A 17,947-nucleotide genomic window follows, 5' to 3' on the forward strand; every position below is an offset into this window, starting at 1 on the left:
TCTTTGTAATACTGTTACTTAGCTGGTACATAACTTTTCTGCTTTAGAAGGACATAACCTGGTTAGGTAGTATCTTTGTAAAACTGTTATGTAGCTGCTACATAACTTTGTTACTTTTGAATTATATAAAATTGTTAAGTAATTTCTATTCAATACAATTACAAATAAATCATTTACACTGGTTACTTCCATACAAAATAGCAAAGTTTCTTAAAAGTTACTTAAAGCAGTTATGTGGAACCACTTGACATAACATTTTTAAGTAAATCTTAGGGAGATCTTTTAGGAAGAAATGAAGACAGCACCCAAATTATCAAACACAATCCTGCCTTTAATAAGCACATTCAGTGCATATAAAATACTTTTTTCCAAGCACAACAGCTTAACACAAAGTGCAATCAATGCAACTTGTTACAAATTCCAATTGAATATTTTGTGCAGAAAATGTAGATCAGTATAAAGTGCTAACCAACTTGTCGTCAAACTAAAATGATTAAAAAAAATGATCCAACAAAGTCCTGTCTTTACTAAGCACATTCAGTGCATATTAAATACTTGTTGACAGACCGAAAAGACTGTAGAGCCGTAGCTTAACACAAAGTGCAATCAATGCAGACAACTTGTTACAACTTTAACTAAATACTTTGTGCATAAAACAATATTTTACTTCAAAGATCAGTGAAGTGCTAACCAACTTGTCTTTCAACTGGTCCAGAAAGCATCCAAATTATCAAAAAAAATCCTACATTTTACAGGACGTTTCAGGAATTATTTTCAAACACTGATAAGCATGAAAGAGCAAACTAAACTCATTTAAAACAGTGAAAATTGGCTGTTTTGTTCAAAAACTGTACTGTAAAACAGTGCTACTCAGTTTTTCAAGTTATGGTTACATCCCAAGTTGCAGACAGCTGCCAAATGTCACATTCTTTGAAATATCAAATCACAGCGGCCTAACCGCTAGAACTTTTTAAAATGTCTGTCATTTTCTGTATGTTGTCAAGTAGCAGTAGAAGAAGTGCAACACCAATTTTTTAAGTAACAGTATTTTGCTAAAATGCAAATGAACATTATTGTTCTCTAAAACTGGTGAATGTTCCCAAGAAACAGTACTGACAATGAAAAAAAGTGTTTATGAACAACTTAACTATACCTGAACGTAAAGCATTCAAACTAAGTTAAGCAATAAGGGCCTCCCGCTTCCTCCTCTTTATTCAAGGAGTTTGTTTCTGAGCACTTGAACTTTGTTTGATAGCTTCTTAGCATCAAGTCCCATCAGTACTTTCTGAAAAAACTCAAAAGTGTACCTGAGGTTGGATGGGTAGCTCATGTTTAAAGTGTAGATCAGGCCGAACAACAACACAACAGCAGTGGCAACATCAGGAAGATCTCTGAGCACAGCGACACCCTCAATTATGATACCAATGTCTTCTGCCGGGTCAAGGTCACGCTCTCCTTCTGGTTTGATGACGTAGATGCCAATGAGCGTCTTCTCCATTTCACTTTCGGCCTCATGGAAGTCCACATCCTAAAAAAATTAATAAGTAAATAAACATAATAATACAAGTTGCAGGGTTTCATATCAATTAAAGGGATATTCCACCCAAAGTGGAAATTTGTCTATTACCATAAATTGCCAAGAGTTAGATAAGTGAGAAAAAAGCATTTTGTAACCAGCAAAGTACATTTCTGATCTTATACCCATTGTTCCTGGTGAGCTCAATAATCATGTCGACTGCAAATGAAAAGTAAAAAGTAACACGACGGATTTGCAGGAGGAGGAGATTTAGACTTGGGCCTACATTACGGTTACGCCAAAGCACCCTGTAACCCGCCATGGCATAGCACTTGGATACAACAACAGTGGTTGAAAAAGCCTCTGGTTTCCATAAATAAACACATATTCGAATATCCATGCACCATGCAGCGGCGGCTTACAGTGTTGTATGTGGTAACCATAATGTATTCCCAAGTCTAAATCTACTCCTCCAAATCCTTCAAGTTACTTATTACTTTTCATTTAAAGTCGACATGATTATTGAGCTCACCAGGAATAATTCGTACCATTAAAGAGTCATTTGCAACCAAAATGCTTATAGTTCCCATTCACTCCATTTTTTAAATGCTAGGCAAAAGCAAATAGACTGCTGCCGGATCAGGAGAATTATTGCACTGGTTACAAAATTATTTTTTCTCACTTATCTTACTCTGGGTAATATGGTAATAGACCAATTTTCACTTTGGGGTGGAATATCCCTTTAAGCTGCAAAACAGTAGACAGCTCAGAGCGAGATGAGAGGTGTTGGTCCATCATCTAGATTACACGGCAGAACAACAAAGCAGAAAGACACTCAGCCCACATTACACCCCAACTGTAATGGCAAGGGTCACTCCCGCATAAGCTTGTGCTTTTATATCTCCAATAATGTTCTAATTTTAACTTTTTGTTATAATCTAATGAATGTGTGTGAGGAAAAATTACCGTCAGTTAAATTTTTATTACTGGAAATTGTTTCTATTTGATTACTTGCCTGATATTCTTTGATCAAGCTGTTCGGATCTTCATTGAGGTAGACTGCAAGTCCTTTCAGCGTACACACTCTTCTCATTGCAACTGTGTCGTTCTGTAAAACATAAAAGCAAATTTTACTTAGCTAAACTTTAAAGACATTTTCAGTTAACTTCAGCAAAATAAATGTATATAATGCTTTGAGAAAAAAAGTCCATGACACACTACAGAAGAACAACAAAATTTAAAATAAAAAAAATTAAGGAAAGAAGGAACATTATCATTTGAAAAAATGTGACGAGCAAAAAAAGGTAACCACAGGATCCCAAAAAAAACAGAAACCCGACCAAAAACAGCAGCATGAAGAATCCAGTGAGGAAGAGGGTGAACAAGAGGTCACACCAAAGCCAGCCTGAACAGAGGATTTTTTTTTAAAAGTAAACCACTGAGTCCACTGATCTAAGGCTTAGGAGGAGAGTTCCAGAGTTTGGGGGCCACAGCAGCAATGATCTGTCACTTTTGGTCTTTAGACTGTTGTGCACTACCAGGCTTTGATCACTGGACCTCAGGGACCTGCTGGGGGTGTTGGGACTGAGAAGATCTCCATTGTATGATGGTGCTTGTCCATGTAAGGCCCTAAGGACCAGAACCAGGATCTTGAAATGAACCTTGAAGTTGACCAGCAGCCAGTGACGCTGGAAGAGAAGCGGGGTGACGTGGGTGTGTTTGGAGGACTTGAACAGGAGGTTTTGCAAGGACAAATGAAAAAACAGTTGTAGTACTAAGCTCAGAGACCTCCCTTTATCCCGTCTTGGTTTGAAAGGTGCCTGATGGCAGTTTATTCTAGCTTCAGCTTTTCTACTGTAAATGCCAAAATTCTCCCCAGGGAGCCGCGGCAAATCCCGTTTTGGAAACGCTACTGTCCTGTAAAAACAGCTTTTAATTCTGGCAATTTTTTTTTATAAAGTATCCAAATCAACTTAAAACTTTATTACTGTGACAACACTATCATGAAAAGGACAAAGAATAAACAATCCCATAATACCAACATTAAACTTTACCTTACAATAGAAGGAGACAACAAAATCATATGTATTAAAAGAGGGAATGAAGCATTGAAAAAAATTAATTCCAAACCTCATCAATTGCAGCCATGATTTCTGTGATCTTGCGTCCAGATGTTCCTCCCTTGTTTCTGAAGACTTTGGTCAGTTTGGTTGTGTTGTTGTCCAGCTGTGCCATAAATGTGGATGTTAGTGGGATCGTAGTGATGCGCTGGAATTCAGCATTTATCTGTAAAATAAACAAATGTTTAGCGTGATGGGTTTAAAATATTGCATGTGGAGTGCATTTGCAGATCAACTGATTCAGTTACCTGACGTGGAGAAAAAAGAGCTGGCCATCGGCTTTTAAAGTCAGCTACGAAGGGCATGTCCTGAAGAATTTCTTGCCTCCGGTGAGGAAAGGTTTGGGCCATTTTTGCTTTGATGGTTTCATTGTTGTTCTTCTTCTTGAACTCTGAAAGCAGCACCAACCTTTCTTCTTCCTGACTCTCTCGGGTTTCTCCAGCTGGATAATCAGGGCAGAAATTCACCTCTGCTCTCCTGGGTTTCTTGACTTGGTTGGGATGCACATTACTGTTCCCTCTTCTTTTGAGAGAATTGATGACCAACTCACTACACCCTAAGTTCTTCAGTTTTCCACGATAGTTTGACATTTTATACTTCAAACTGATCTTCCATGCAGAAAATCCAGTTTCTGAACCCTTCTCTTTCAAGCATGGATGCTTTACAACCAAAGCTTGGCAAACATCACTAAGATTGCTGTCTGAAGGGTAAGCTTTGTACTTCATAATTTCTGAAGACAAGCTCTCTAAAATGTCAGACTTGAGCTTTGGTTTTAGGGTTAAAAGTGTTCCATTGGCTTGGAATTCCTGGTTGCCTTTTGTCAATTGCAGCTCTACATCGAAGCTAAACTCAGGTATGCGAAAGTCCAGTGGCCAGGCTTCTGATCGCAGCGTGGAGTTTGCTGAGCTCGAGGAGCTTGATGACCTGGATTCTGGCGATGACAGTATATCTGTGTCATAATCAGGGTTGTGGCCAGAGCAGGGGCTACCCAAGTTAAATGAGGACACACTGCTTTCATTACTACCAGTGGATGTTTCTGGAACACCTGTTTTAATCACTTTTATTTTGTCCATGTCTTTTAGATCAAATGTGGATGTCATGTTAAGGAACTGATTAAAATCTGTGTCCATGTACTGCAATCTGAACTGTTCAGAAACTCCGCACTGATTTTCAATCTCCGCTTTGAGCTCGTTAACATTCTTTGGTATCCCCAAAGGAAGGGTTAACTTGAGTGCGTTGTTCTCCCCCAGGATTATCAGAAGCTTTGTTGGGGCTGTCATTTCTGATGTCCCAATCTCCAACTGTTACTCTAAAAAATAAGTGCAAGAACATGAGCAGGTGGTTCCCAAACTTCAGTACATGTTACATTTTTTTAGTGGTATTCAGAATTTTGCAGCACAATTTTTTTTCTAGTATTTTTACAAGGCTTGAAACATATCCGAGTAGATTTAAGTTCTGGTCCAACTATTTTTAAGAACCAAACTTTGAGAAGAACTGCTATACAGCACAAAAATTAAATCGGCAACATGGACATTAAAATTACCTGAACAGTGTATGTATCTCTTTAATGTAACCATGCGAGAAGCTCCAACTTGGTAGTCACAAAGTGGATAACAATCCACCAGATCCTCATGTGCAACAAGAGAAATTTCCTTTGGAGATGGGTCAATTTTGAAGGATCCATAGTGTTCAGTGTACCACGAGCTCAGTTTTTTTACTATAAACACCAACGAATCTGCCAAAATACACATCTGCAGGATTTCAGCAAACTCTGGCAGACCCCCCAGTGATCCATGTACTATTAACATGCCCTTCCTGTAGTAGATGCCTGCAACAGACACACTCTGGGCAAGGCTAACTACAGCTGTGTCAGGGTACTTTTCAGCAAGACAATGTGCAATTTCACGTTTGAGAAGTTCTACTGGGACTGCCGAGACTCGTGAAACCTCAAAAGTGGCTTTGCTACAGCCTGATGAATGCATGTAATGGCCAATCATGAGCTGGTGTTTGGTTGACAAAGACAGGGTTATGTTTTTGAAGCAGTTTGTGTGTCTAGCAACTTTTTTAAAAAAAATGTGTGCTTTGCCTCGAATCTGATTGTCCATAATAAGGCAAGTGGACCAAAATGGCGAATTATTGAGGGATAATGAGCCAGAAAGTGATGTTTTGGCAATGGTCTTCTATCTGGGCATACTTCTTTGTACCTTTGATGGTGGTCTAAAATCTTACTCTCCAGGTATGCAACTGAGTCACTGTTATGAACAGGACACACAACAAGCTCAACAATATCCTTCAAATCTAGTAGAAGTTCCCAAGCTGGTTCGTTTTCAGGTATTTGTTGTCCAATAATAAGTGGCAGAAGTCTTAGTAAACACCAATTTCCATGTGCATTGCCACCAACAGTTTTTTTACTAAGAAAATTGTGAGGCAATTTCTGAGGGCGATTAGTCTGATCCCCTCCTTTGTAGGGAAATGACTGAACAAGTCTATTTAGATTTTCAAAAGTGATGTACTTCTTGCCTATTAGTATTCGAAGGCACTCAGCTATCTCAAAAGGCACAATACCTTCAAAAAGGTCATGTGCAAGATCAGGGGGGAATCCTGTAGTGACCTTGAAGAAAGACAGACTGTCTGCTAAGACACACGAGCTTTTCACACCACAACAAGCTACCCCTGTCTCACGTGCAGTTGCTATGTGTACACGATGGAGCTCCTCAGTTCTCAGAGAAAAGTCACTATTTGTAGCTTTTGATTCAATTTCTGAGCGTGTAGCAGTACAAAACCTGCAAAAGTAATCTCCAGAAAAACTTTCCACAAAACCGGCCAATCCATGAGCTCCGAGGCTGTCTGCCACTACATATTGGACAGTGCCTTTAAAGTTGACCCCTAAATTGTCAATGAACACTCCCTGCTGCTCTAAAATGACAAGGTCTTGCAAAAGTGGCTCAAATATTTTTGAATAGCCAAAGGTCCTAAGGTCCTCACTTTTGCACAAGAGAGCCAAATAAATAGAAGAGAGGGATGAATGACTACCTGGTGGCAAGTTACCTAAAATCCAGTAAACTGAGCAAAGTTTATGCTTTTTCCGTGATGTCCCCAATGGATTGCAAATTTCGAAATCATCAACATAAAGACAAATAGAGATTCTTAGTTCACCGCCTGAGAAAAACTCATTATTTTGAAAATGTAGACCATCTTTATATGATGTATACTTTTCCTTATTTACAAAAGGATTCTGATTGTGGCTAGTGACAAATTTGTTCAGTATGTTTTCTTGTTTAAATATCTGCTGTAATGATTTTAGAATAGGAATATACTGAAAGGTCCTCTTGCTTTGGGAGTCGAGAATGTATTCAATTGGATCAATTACTTCAAAATGTTTTCTGTAATACTGTCTGCGTTTGAAGGCAGTGGCAAGTGTGCCGTCCTTTTCTATGGCTTTTAACAAAGGGTTAAAAGAAACTGCCTTTGTCAGTTCTTCAATAACAGGCTGGTCTAGACAAAGGTTATGATTCTTGAGTATGTCTACAATTACTTGATTTGTCAAAGGCACTGATGCACAGCTTATCAGGTAGTGCAATTCTGAAAGCAACTCGTCAATTGCTATGCTGGGAACATGAAAATAGTTTTCCAACTTAAGTAAAAGAGATGCAAAATTAAGTTCTATTACATTTGCCAAATCTTCAGTCTCACTTGTAGTTGTATCGTGATCAATATTTGCACTTATGTCCTCTTCTACAATAGTGTCTGTACTGTCATCAGCTGATGTTTGGCCTACAATAGTGTTAGCAATACCGATTTTAAAGTCTTTTAAGGTATAAGGATTGTGTTTCCTATTTCGATGAGACTTGAATGTACCATAGATATTTGTTTTGAAAGAACAACCCTCAAACATGCAATGCACAGTCTCGATACATTTTAGATGGTTGTTAATGTGAGAAAAATACTCCTGCTCCGAAGCTATGTTGCAGCAGGAACACAAATGGCAGTTAAATGTTGCCAAACTCACAGACTTGTCTAGAGTTCTTTGGGTATGTGATCTGCTTAAGTGGCTATGTAGAGCATTCCATGTTTTGAAAACACAGACACAATCAGAATAGGCACATGGATACTGCTGTCTACTATGAACTAACCTGTAGTGTTTTAATAACAGAGCTCGTGATGACACCACTTTTTTGCACAATTTGCACTGCCACATCAACGTATCTGGGGGAGAAGCACAAAAGACATTTTCATTACACTGTCCCTGAAAAAACTAAATAATTTGCACATTGTTAATGTTTCATATTAATCAGTTTTATTTTTAATATTGTATGCTACAACAATGAATTTATTGATCTACATCATCACCACTGCATATTGTGTAAATGTGTGTGTAATCTGACATTAAAAGTCGAGTGAGAAATCCCATGGACATTGTACAACATTAATGCAGTTCATCTTACACCAGCTTACTAAATGCTTTCTGCAAGCTACATCAAAACGTAAGCTGAAATATTAGACAGAAAATACACCCTAACCTGTCTGCTAGCGAGGAGCGCTTCTCCACTGTTGTTGGCTAAAGTGCAACGCAGTCAGGCGTCCGAGTATAAACTTGGCGCGAAAGTGCGTGCCGGACCGAATGCGCTGCCTGTACCGACGCGTACCGACTCATACCGACGCTAGCGCTACACTACATTTGGGCTGAAAACAGAGCTTTGCTATTGCAATGGAGTCCCCTCCAAAATCATTTGGAAACTCACGTGCAGCAAGTCCACGTTAGCAAACCTTTACCGGGCAAAACCCTGCCTGTACTCTTTTCTTAGTAGCACTTGCGACATTAACTGACGTGTGAACATATATATGTAGACGGGCTTTACAAGAAAAATGACTTCTTACCTGATTTTTGGACAAAAATGCGGCTGAACCAGTCCACATGCCGAAGAAATAGCAAGCTTGAGAAAGAGGGTGGTGCGCATGCGCATTGGCCCTTATTTAGGCGGGCTCTGCACGCAGCAGTATGTGCAGAGGGACAAACCTGTGAATTTACTCAACAATGTTACGTTGACACAGTTCAATGACTTTGTGTAACAACAAAAAGTAACAACATTTCATTAAATTTGCACAAACACTTTAAGGATTTTTGCAAAATCGAGTTTATTAAGAACAAACAACAAAATCTACTTTAGTAAAAGCAGAGATAGGCTGAGTTCATTTTTTTGAGTGCATAGCATGATGTTTCCACCCCCATGCTTCACAGTAGGTATGGTGTTCTTGGGATGCAACTCAGTATTCTTCTTCCTCCAAACACGACGAGTTGAGTTTATACCAAAAAGTTCTACTTTGGTTTCATCTGACCACATGACATTCTCCCAATCCTCTGCTGTATCATCCATGTGCTCTCTGGCAAACTTCAGACGGGCCTGGACATGCACTGGCTTCAGCAGCGGAACACGTCTGGCACTGCGGGATTTGATTCCCTGCCGTTGTAGTGTGTTACTGATGGTGACCTTTGTTACTTTGGTCCCAGCTCTCTGCAGGTCATTCACCAGGTCCCCCCGTGTGGTTCTGGGAACTTTGCTCACCATTCTCATGATCATTTTGACCCCACGGGATGAGATCTTGCGTGGAGCCCCAGATCGAGGGAGATTATCAGTGGTCTTGTATGTCTTCCATTTTCTGATGATTGCTCCCACAGTTGATTTTTTCACACCAAGCTGCTTGCCTATTGTAGGTTCACTCTTCCCAGTCTGGTGCAGGTCTACAATACTTTTCCTGGTGTCCTTCGAAAGCTCTTTGGTCTTGGCCATGGCGGAGTTTGGAGTCTGACTGTTTGAGGCTGTGGACAGGTGTCTTTTATACAGATGATGAGTTCAAACAAGTGCCATTCATACAGGTAACGAGTGGGGGACAGAAAAGCTTCTTACAGAAGATGTTACAGGCCTGTGAGAGCCAGAGATTTTCCTTGTTTGAGGTGACCAAATTTTCCACCCTAATTTACGAATAAATTCTTTACAAATCCTACCATGTGAATTCATGGATTTTTTTTTCACATTCTGTCTCTCACAGTTGAAGTGTACCTCTGGTGCAAATTACTGACCTCTGTCATCATTTTAAGTAGGGGAACTTGCACAATCGGTGGCTGACTAAATACTTTTTTGCCCCACTGTAGTATTTACATTGGGTGAATGTGCAGTAGTAGCAGCAAGCAGGTGAATTCTGTACATTAATAAGAATAGACATCTGACTATTTTACAGGATAGACAATATAAACATATTTAAAATTAAAGGAATTGAAATGTACATTGTGCCTTGGTTTAGAGTGTCTGGAAGAGAGTCCTGTCTCAGTCAATTATAGATGATGTGAGAGGGCGGGTGTGTGTGTTTAGGGCCCAGATGGCTTGTGGATAGAAGCTCCTCTTGAGTCTCTCTGTCCTTGCCCAGAAGATGCGGAACCTTCTACCAGATTGCAGAAGTTGGAACCGTTTGTTGCCAGGATGGGACGGGTCCTTCAGTATCTGTGCTGCTCTAGTCCGGCATCTCCTGGTGTAGGTGTCCTGAAGCGGGGGGAGAGCAATCCTGCAGCAGCGTTCTCCTGTACGGCTCACTCTCTGGAGAGCTTTTTGGTCCTTCACACGGCTGTTCCCAAACCACGATGTCATGTTCTGTGTGAGGATGCTCTCCACAGCGCCTGTATAGAAAATCCTGAGGATTTTTGGAGAGACCCTGAATCCAAATTGCCTTTTATATCGAAGATTTTAGAAAAAAGTAGTAGATGTAACAGGGCGGCCCTTAGCGGCTGGAAACACAGTGAGATGGACCAAGGCAAGCGTAGTGGAACAAAAAAAAAAAGCATTTATTTCCTATACAGCTCTCCTTACAACAATTAATTTGTCAAGCTTCTTCACAGCACAAAAATCCATCCTCTAATGACAACTGGCAGCCTTAAATATGTTCAGCTGTCACAGACGTAACCATTATTCCACTCTCAGGTAAATTCTTAAATCCCAACCTTCCACCACAGTATACAATATATTAATTAGAATAAATAAATACATAAATACATTTTCACATTTACATATTAATAAATATTTCACACTTTAATGTTACACCAAACCCAATATTATAAAAACCCAGAAACCCAAGCACAACAAGATTCACCACACTCTCTTTACCAATGGTCTCTCCCGGAACCTTTAAATGGTGTCTGGACCCCTGGGGAAACATTTGCCCAAACACCTTGAAGAGGACACAGGCAAGACAGGTGAGTAATCATTATCTTACACTTATTTGCACCACTTTTATCCCTAGATTTCACACACACACACACACGTATTAGTTTTCCTTACTGGTAAACCTTAATCAAAATCTCAATCACCACTCTTTTTTTTTTCCTGACAGACAACCACCACATTCCTTGATGAGGAGCAGCTGTGCAGGATCTGAAATAAGGCTACCAACTGATTTTAAAATTCCCAATAAATAGTCAATACATATTTAAACTTCTTGTGTGCAAATCCATGGTTAAAGTGCAATGCTCATAAAGTGCTTGATAAGGTGCTTTTAATAAAGTGAAAGGTGTGCTCTAGAGTGCTATACAGATAATATAAATAAATATAGTAAGGGAGTCCTCTTCCTTACAGTAGAACAACTTAACTATTTCCTGCATAAAAATGGACACTTTCCAGTCTGGTTTTCGTAAATTGCATTCCACTGAAACGGCTTTACTTAGCGTGGTGTTGGCCAGAGGGGCCGATGGCGCGATATGGCAGCCTCGCTTCTGTCAGTCTGCCCCGGGGCAGCTGTGGCTACAACTGTAGCTGCCTCCACCAGTGTGTGAATGTGAGAGTGAATGAATAGTGGCATTGTAAAGCGCTTTGGGTGCCTTGAAAAGCGCTATATAAATCCAATCCATTATTATTATTATTATATCTTGATGGCAGCAGACTCTGGAGAGTACACTGTGTTGGTCCTGTTGGATCTCAGCTCTGCTTTTGATACTGTGGATCACAGTATCATGATAAACTTCAAGAACTTGTTTGGGATTACTGGTGTTGTTTTAAAATGGTTTATGTCATATTTTTCTGAGAGATCTTTTACTGTTTGCATGAATCATGTCACATCAGAATCAACAGTTTTGCTGTGTGGGGTACCTCAGGGATCTGTCCTGGGTCCAATTCTCTTTCTACTCTATGTATTCCCCCTAGGCAAAATTATTAAGCGCTATAAAAATATCTCCTATCATCTCTATGCTGACGACATCCAACTATACTGTTCCTTCAAAATTTCTGAGTTTTATAAATTGTCTAATTTAAGAAATTGCATGACAGAAATCAACAAATGGTTAAATGACAATTTCCTCCAACTAAACTCTGATAAAACAGAAACTCTAATTATTGCTCCAGACCACATGGTCCCAGAAATTAGACAGCATATCAGCTTCTTAGACCCTTATGTAAAATCGAGCCTTAGAAACCTCGGTGTCATATTTGACAGCTCGATGTCGCTCGAGCAGCAGTCTAACCAGCTGGTTTGAAACAGTTTTTATCATTTACGGAATATTTCTAAACTCAGACATATTTCTAAACTCAGACTAATGGTATCAAAGCTTGAACTTGAGATAATTATTCATGCTTTTATTTCCTCTCATTTAGATTACTGCAACGGTCTGTTTACTTGTTTTAACAAATCAACCTTAAATCATCTTCAGACAGTGCAGAATGCTGCAACAGGACTCTTAACAGGCACCAAGAACAGATCTCATATCACTCCAGTTTTGGCCTCCCTTCAGTAATTGCCTGTAAGTTTTAGGTTTCGTTTTAAAATTTTAGTTCTAAGCTTTAGGGCCCTACATGGTCGAGCTCCTCAATATTTATCTGACCTGCTGAAACTACATTCATCTTCTCGGGCTTTAAGGTCATTAGATCAGAGACTGCTGGTGGTACCGCACACTCATTTTAAAACTCGTGGTGATCGGACCTTTCAGCGGCACCACGGTTGTGGAATTCTCTCCCACTGTCTCTACGCTGCACGGACTCCATTGATTCTTTTAAAAGACAGTTGAAGACATTTTTATTTAGAAAAGCATTTAATTTCCTCTTATGCTGTTTTTATAGTTTTATTGTTTTACATTGTTTTATTTGCTGTTATATTGTTTTATATTTCCATTTCCTGTGTTGTAAAGCACTTTGTGATTATTTTATCTGTGAAAAGCGCTATATAAATAAATTTTACTTACTTACTTAATGATAAAAATGTTATTTGTGAATTAGTTCATGAAGTCATTACTAGTTAACGTTAAAGGGATGGTTGGCTCAAAAGAGCTCTGACTTTTTGTCAGCCTGGCTACAGTGCTGAAGAGAAACCTGGGGTTGTTCTTATTTTCTTCAATCAGTGATGAATAGTAAGATGTTCTGGCTTTGCGGAGGGCTTTCTTATAAAACACCAAACTATTTCTTCAGGCTAAATGATGATCCTCTAAATTTGTGACTCGGTGTTTCCTCTCCAGCTTACGAGTTATCTGCTTTAGGCTACATGTTTGAGAATTATACCACGGAGTCAGGTACTTCTGATTAGAGACCTTAGTTTTCACAGGAGCTACAGTATCCAGAGTCGTACGTAGTGAGGAGGTGAAATTATTAACAAGATAATCGACCTCTGTTGGAGTAGCGTTCAGGTAGCTGCTCTGCTCTGTGTTGGTACAGGCCATTGGAGATGATAACAGTGGGTGGATTATATTCTTAAACTTAGTTACAGCGCTTTCAGAAAGACATCTACTGTGATAAAGTCTACTCTCCACCGCTGTGTAATCAATTATTGTAAATGTAAATGTTATCAGGAAATGATCAGACAGGAGAGGGTTTTCAGGAAACACTGTTAAATGTTCAGTTTCTATGCCATATGTTAAAACAAGATCCAGAGTGTGATTAAAGTGGTGGGTGGGTTCTTTTACATATTGAGAGAAACCAATTGAGTCTAATAACAGACTAAATGCAATTTTGAGGTTCTCATTTTTAGCATCTACATGGATGTTAAAATCACCCACAATAATTATTTTATCTGAGCTCAGAACTAAATCAAATAAAAAGTCTGAGAAATTAGAGAGAACCGAGAACCATATTAACCATGCTTGACGATGCCTTTTCAAATTGTAAATATACATTAGATTGATGTTGTATTCTTACATTATTTATAAAAATGAGATTAGGCAGGACTGTTCTACCTTCTCTTCTTGTAAGAAAAAATGAACACCAGCTTGGAAAGAAAGACACCCTGACTTCTTTAGGTTTCTTGATGTTTTACCTAAAAACTCCAGACGCCTTTCTTTCCAAAATCCATAGACAAAAAGAATTATAGTGAGTTTTATGTGGGGCTGAACTAAAAAAATAACTTTTGGCTGGGCACTGGCTGGACAAAGAAATCAATCTGAAAAAGATGTGGGACAGGTTCAACTGATCAAGAGCAGAAATCTAAATTAACACTAACTATACTAACAAGTGAAGGAAGTGTGCTGAGCAGATAGAGGAAATACTTAGAGGAGCTGATGAATGTAAAATATGAATGAGAGACAGGATACTGTGTATATTGGGTATAAACCATTATAAGTGTTTAATTCCTCCCACCAATGCTGTCTGATAATAGTTCATATTCTCACCAACACACAATCCCAAATTTTCCTAGAAGAAGTTCAATTATTTTAATAGACTGCATCATATGATACGATGATACAAACACGATAAACACACCTTTTTTAGTCTTATGTATACTTCATGCTAACATGCTGACATTTATTGTAATTATCACTTTCATAAAATATAGCTAGCACATTACACGTAGCTGGAGAATAAAAAGTTTGAGTGTGCTAATGTGTGTGTGTCTGTGATTACAGCAAATCAACACTCTTTTATTAATCAGATTCATATCAAAGTAGATCTTCACCTTATGCAGAAGATTTCATGATATCTCACTTTGATTCTGGTTTGTAAAATTCATGCTTCCAGTTAAACTGAATTGTTTGCAGCACATTCATAAGATTCTTACGAACCTCTTCCTCTGCTCTCTGCCTGTTTTCAGCTGAGTGTTCGTGCACATGTGTTTCATTTTTAACTTCTTCCTCATATGTAAGCAAGTTGCTCAGGCTCTCAGCTTCAGCACAGTTACCATAAGGCCAGTCTTTGGTGTCTTCTGTGTTCAAGCCAAACAAATTGTGACATGATCTGCAAGGAGGTAATTGTCCTCCATTCTTGATGTTAAATGCCTCACATCTGATATTTCCAGGAACCCGAATGGTTCCATCAAAGTAAGTTTTCCTGACCTTTACTGGATAATAGGTCATCACTGCACCAGATACATATTCATGCCATTTGCTAAGACAGGAGGCACCAATCACAATTTTCCCTGGGTTAGAGCCTTTGGTGGACATGGAGACTCCGTAGTACCTGGCTGAACTGTTATTGTTCTGAGAGATACAGATGGTGGATGAGACCAGAAGATTTGATTCCAAGCTGTTAACAAGATCTTGTAGACTGTTCTTTATTTGTTCTTCATTCTCAGGATTTTTCTGCCGGACAATCTGGAAATGGTTACAGATATTGATGTTACAATTCTTTTTCCAAATTTCCATAACTATTACTATCATATCAATACTTAGAATATGTTTTTTACCAGTTATCATGAAATGAAACTCTGTGACAGCCCTGTTGGATCATGACATGCTCACAAGTTTAAACTTTATGCTGAAATATTTTGCTGCGTCTAAGCTGATTTTAAAAAGAAACAAAGCAGTGGTATGAGTGCGTGAGAGAATGCACTGGATGGATTTGTGGGCAATGTAAATTCAGAAATTACACAGGGAACAGTATTGTACACATGGAGAGTCATGACACTAGCTGATGTCTCAGTTAGATCAAATTAAAGTCAGCTGGTTCAGTCCCACCTGCCTATTAAAAGGTTTCTTATTACCAGATTGTCACACAAGACCAGTGTTGGGACTAACGTGTTACAGTAACTACATTATTATTGTGGTAACGAGCACGGTAACTAGTTATTATGCCAAAATCAGGACCGCGTTAATCGTTACTAGGATTAAGATAGGGTTGTTATTCATTACTTTGTGTGGTGGCTATCGGCTATCCACAGATTCAGTAACATTAGCAAGTGGTGAAGGCCAGCAGGTGGGTGAGGAAAGGGGACGCAGGAGGAGCAGAGACCCGAGGCGGCCACGGGTCCGAGTGCCAGGTGAACTGAACTTCAGGTAAGAAGTTATGACCTGCAGTCTATCTGGGTCAGATATAAACCAAGTTTAGGTGGAGTTTATTTTCGTTATGCTGACTTTTCCGTAATGGGTACTAGCTAGCATGACAGAGTTTCTATACAGCTGGGTGGTGCTATGATGTTACTGATGTTGAACTTTATTTTGTTCATAAGGTTAATTATTAGAGTTTCCAACCGTCCCATAAAAAACAGAATCGTCTCGTATTCAGAGAAAATATTATGTGTTTCGTATTGAGGTGAAAAGGAACAGTTTGTCCCGTAATTCAGCTACAATGAAAAAAGACACAAAGCTGGAGTTATTCTGTGTCTTTGCTGCACAGCTGCCTCTTCTTCTCTCATTCTCTCCCCTCTCTCCTGTTTCTACTTCAATCATGAAACTGATCAATGATCAGCTGATCAGCTTTTCTCTCGCCCACTTTGTGCCAGAAAGAGGAAACCAGCGGATGTCGCGCTAAACAACAGCAGCATGTTTAAGCTTGGTCAGCTGTTGTTAGAATTTATTTGATATTCATTCCTAGTATCAGCTGATGTTTGCTGGAGCCACAGCTGTAAAAGCTGCTGGTCATGATATCAGTTTGTATATGTGGTGAGAGGGAAACATGAAGATGAAACCAGGAGATGTCCTTACTGAATCATCAGAGCTGAACAGGTGATGGAGAAACAGGTTTACCTTTTAGGTGACATGAATGAGTTGAAGGGAAGTTATGAACTGTTTCTGAGAGACAAATAACCCCAGGATTCTTTTTTATGTAGCTGACAGCTGGTAACTGTGCAGGTGTGGGTCTAGCAAAGTGTTGCCAGGGGGGCCAGGTAGGGAATTAACAGGGAGAGGGGGGCACAAAGAAATACTTCCTTATTCTCATTTAAAAGCTTTTAAAAAATAATTATCTGAATCTTACAACAAACGATCGATAGATTGATACATATGTAACATGAAAACAGTGTGCATCGCTGTCACAACAGCGTTTGTTTTCATTCAAAGGCTTTATGATTTTTCCTATAATAGTGGGCCGGTCTCTAGTCAAAACGCCCGGGCTTATTTTTTGTCCCAGTCCAGCCCTGTGTGCAGCTCATCTGCAGTCTGGTGTTACCTACATCTTCCTATTCGGAAGGCAGAATTTCCGAGTTCTGAGTACAATCAAAGCACCACGACTGCAGTTTTTGTGTTGGATGTAAAAAGCGCACATGACGCTGTGATGTAGGCTAAAATCATGGCGGCGGTCAACGACGGTCGAGGCATGGGATTTCTCTCGTGGAAATATGCACATTATTTTTTCCTTTCTATTGGTAGAAAGGAAAAAATAATGTGGCCTTGTCTAACCCCCACAAAGACAAGGCCACATTCCTGTCCTGCCAGAAGAGAAGAGAAATTTCAGAGTCTTCATGCAGTTCAACCACACCTGTCATATTCCATATGACAGGGGTCTCAAACTCCAGTCCTCAAGAGCCGGTGTCATGAAACTTCTCCATGTGTCCCTGGTGCAACACACCTGAATACAATTAGTAGGTCATTAGCAAGAGTATAGAACTTGACTGCTGAGGTGGCAACCCCTAACTAGGGGTGGGTTTTTATAATCGATTCATCAATTAAAATCGATTCTGGCTTGGATAACGTAAAATCGATTCATTAAAATCCTGAATCGATTTTTTAATATAAATTTATTTTGTCCGAAATGCCAGAATCTCTGGTGACATCTCACAAAATTTCAAGAACCACCAAACAGTAAATGAGAGCAGGTACAGGGATTCTGCACATAGACTTAAACACACAGCGCGACCCGCGGATCAGAATCAGTTAGATGTCGCCTTTCTCACAGTCGGGGCTGAAAGCCGACAGCTCGCTGATCCGGGTCCGCGCTTTGTGTTCACGCCCTTTATGCGCTGATTCTAAAGCTGTTAGTTTGATCTCTCTCCAAACAATATTGACCGAACCAGCAGCAGAAGAAGATCCAAACGCTTCACATAAACATCGTCATGAATTCACTCTTTTACTGTTTTGCTTCCATTGCAATGCGCAGCTCTCTCTCTCTCCCTCTCTCCCTCTCTCCCTCCCCCCCGT

At 39.5% G+C, this 17,947-nt stretch overlaps 2 protein-coding genes across 2 annotated transcripts; both read right to left on the reverse strand.

Annotated features, from left to right (window-relative positions):
• Positions 1-310: 310 nt before the first annotated feature.
• LOC145423690 (uncharacterized) lies at positions 311-3,766 on the reverse strand. The gene is made up of 3 exons (XM_080296413.1): positions 3,647-3,766; positions 2,532-2,624; positions 311-1,528 (listed from the first exon to the last, which is right to left on the reverse strand). The coding sequence occupies exons 1-3, from the start codon at positions 3,749-3,751 to the stop codon at positions 1,211-1,213; spliced, it is 516 nt and encodes a 171-aa protein (XP_080152539.1). The 5' UTR covers positions 3,752-3,766; the 3' UTR covers positions 311-1,210.
• A 55-nt stretch (positions 3,767-3,821) lies between these two features.
• Positions 3,822-8,489, reverse strand: LOC145423430 (uncharacterized). The gene is made up of 2 exons (XM_080295858.1): positions 7,770-8,489; positions 3,822-4,945 (listed from the first exon to the last, which is right to left on the reverse strand). The coding sequence occupies exon 2, from the start codon at positions 4,914-4,916 to the stop codon at positions 3,822-3,824; it is 1,095 nt and encodes a 364-aa protein (XP_080151984.1). The 5' UTR covers positions 4,917-4,945; positions 7,770-8,489.
• Between the last annotated feature and the right edge of the window lie 9,458 nt (positions 8,490-17,947).

The sequence above is a fragment of the Astatotilapia calliptera genome, chromosome 22 (assembly GCF_964374335.1).
Source record: "Astatotilapia calliptera chromosome 22, fAstCal68.1, whole genome shotgun sequence".
Lineage (NCBI taxonomy): Eukaryota > Metazoa > Chordata > Actinopteri > Cichliformes > Cichlidae > Astatotilapia > Astatotilapia calliptera.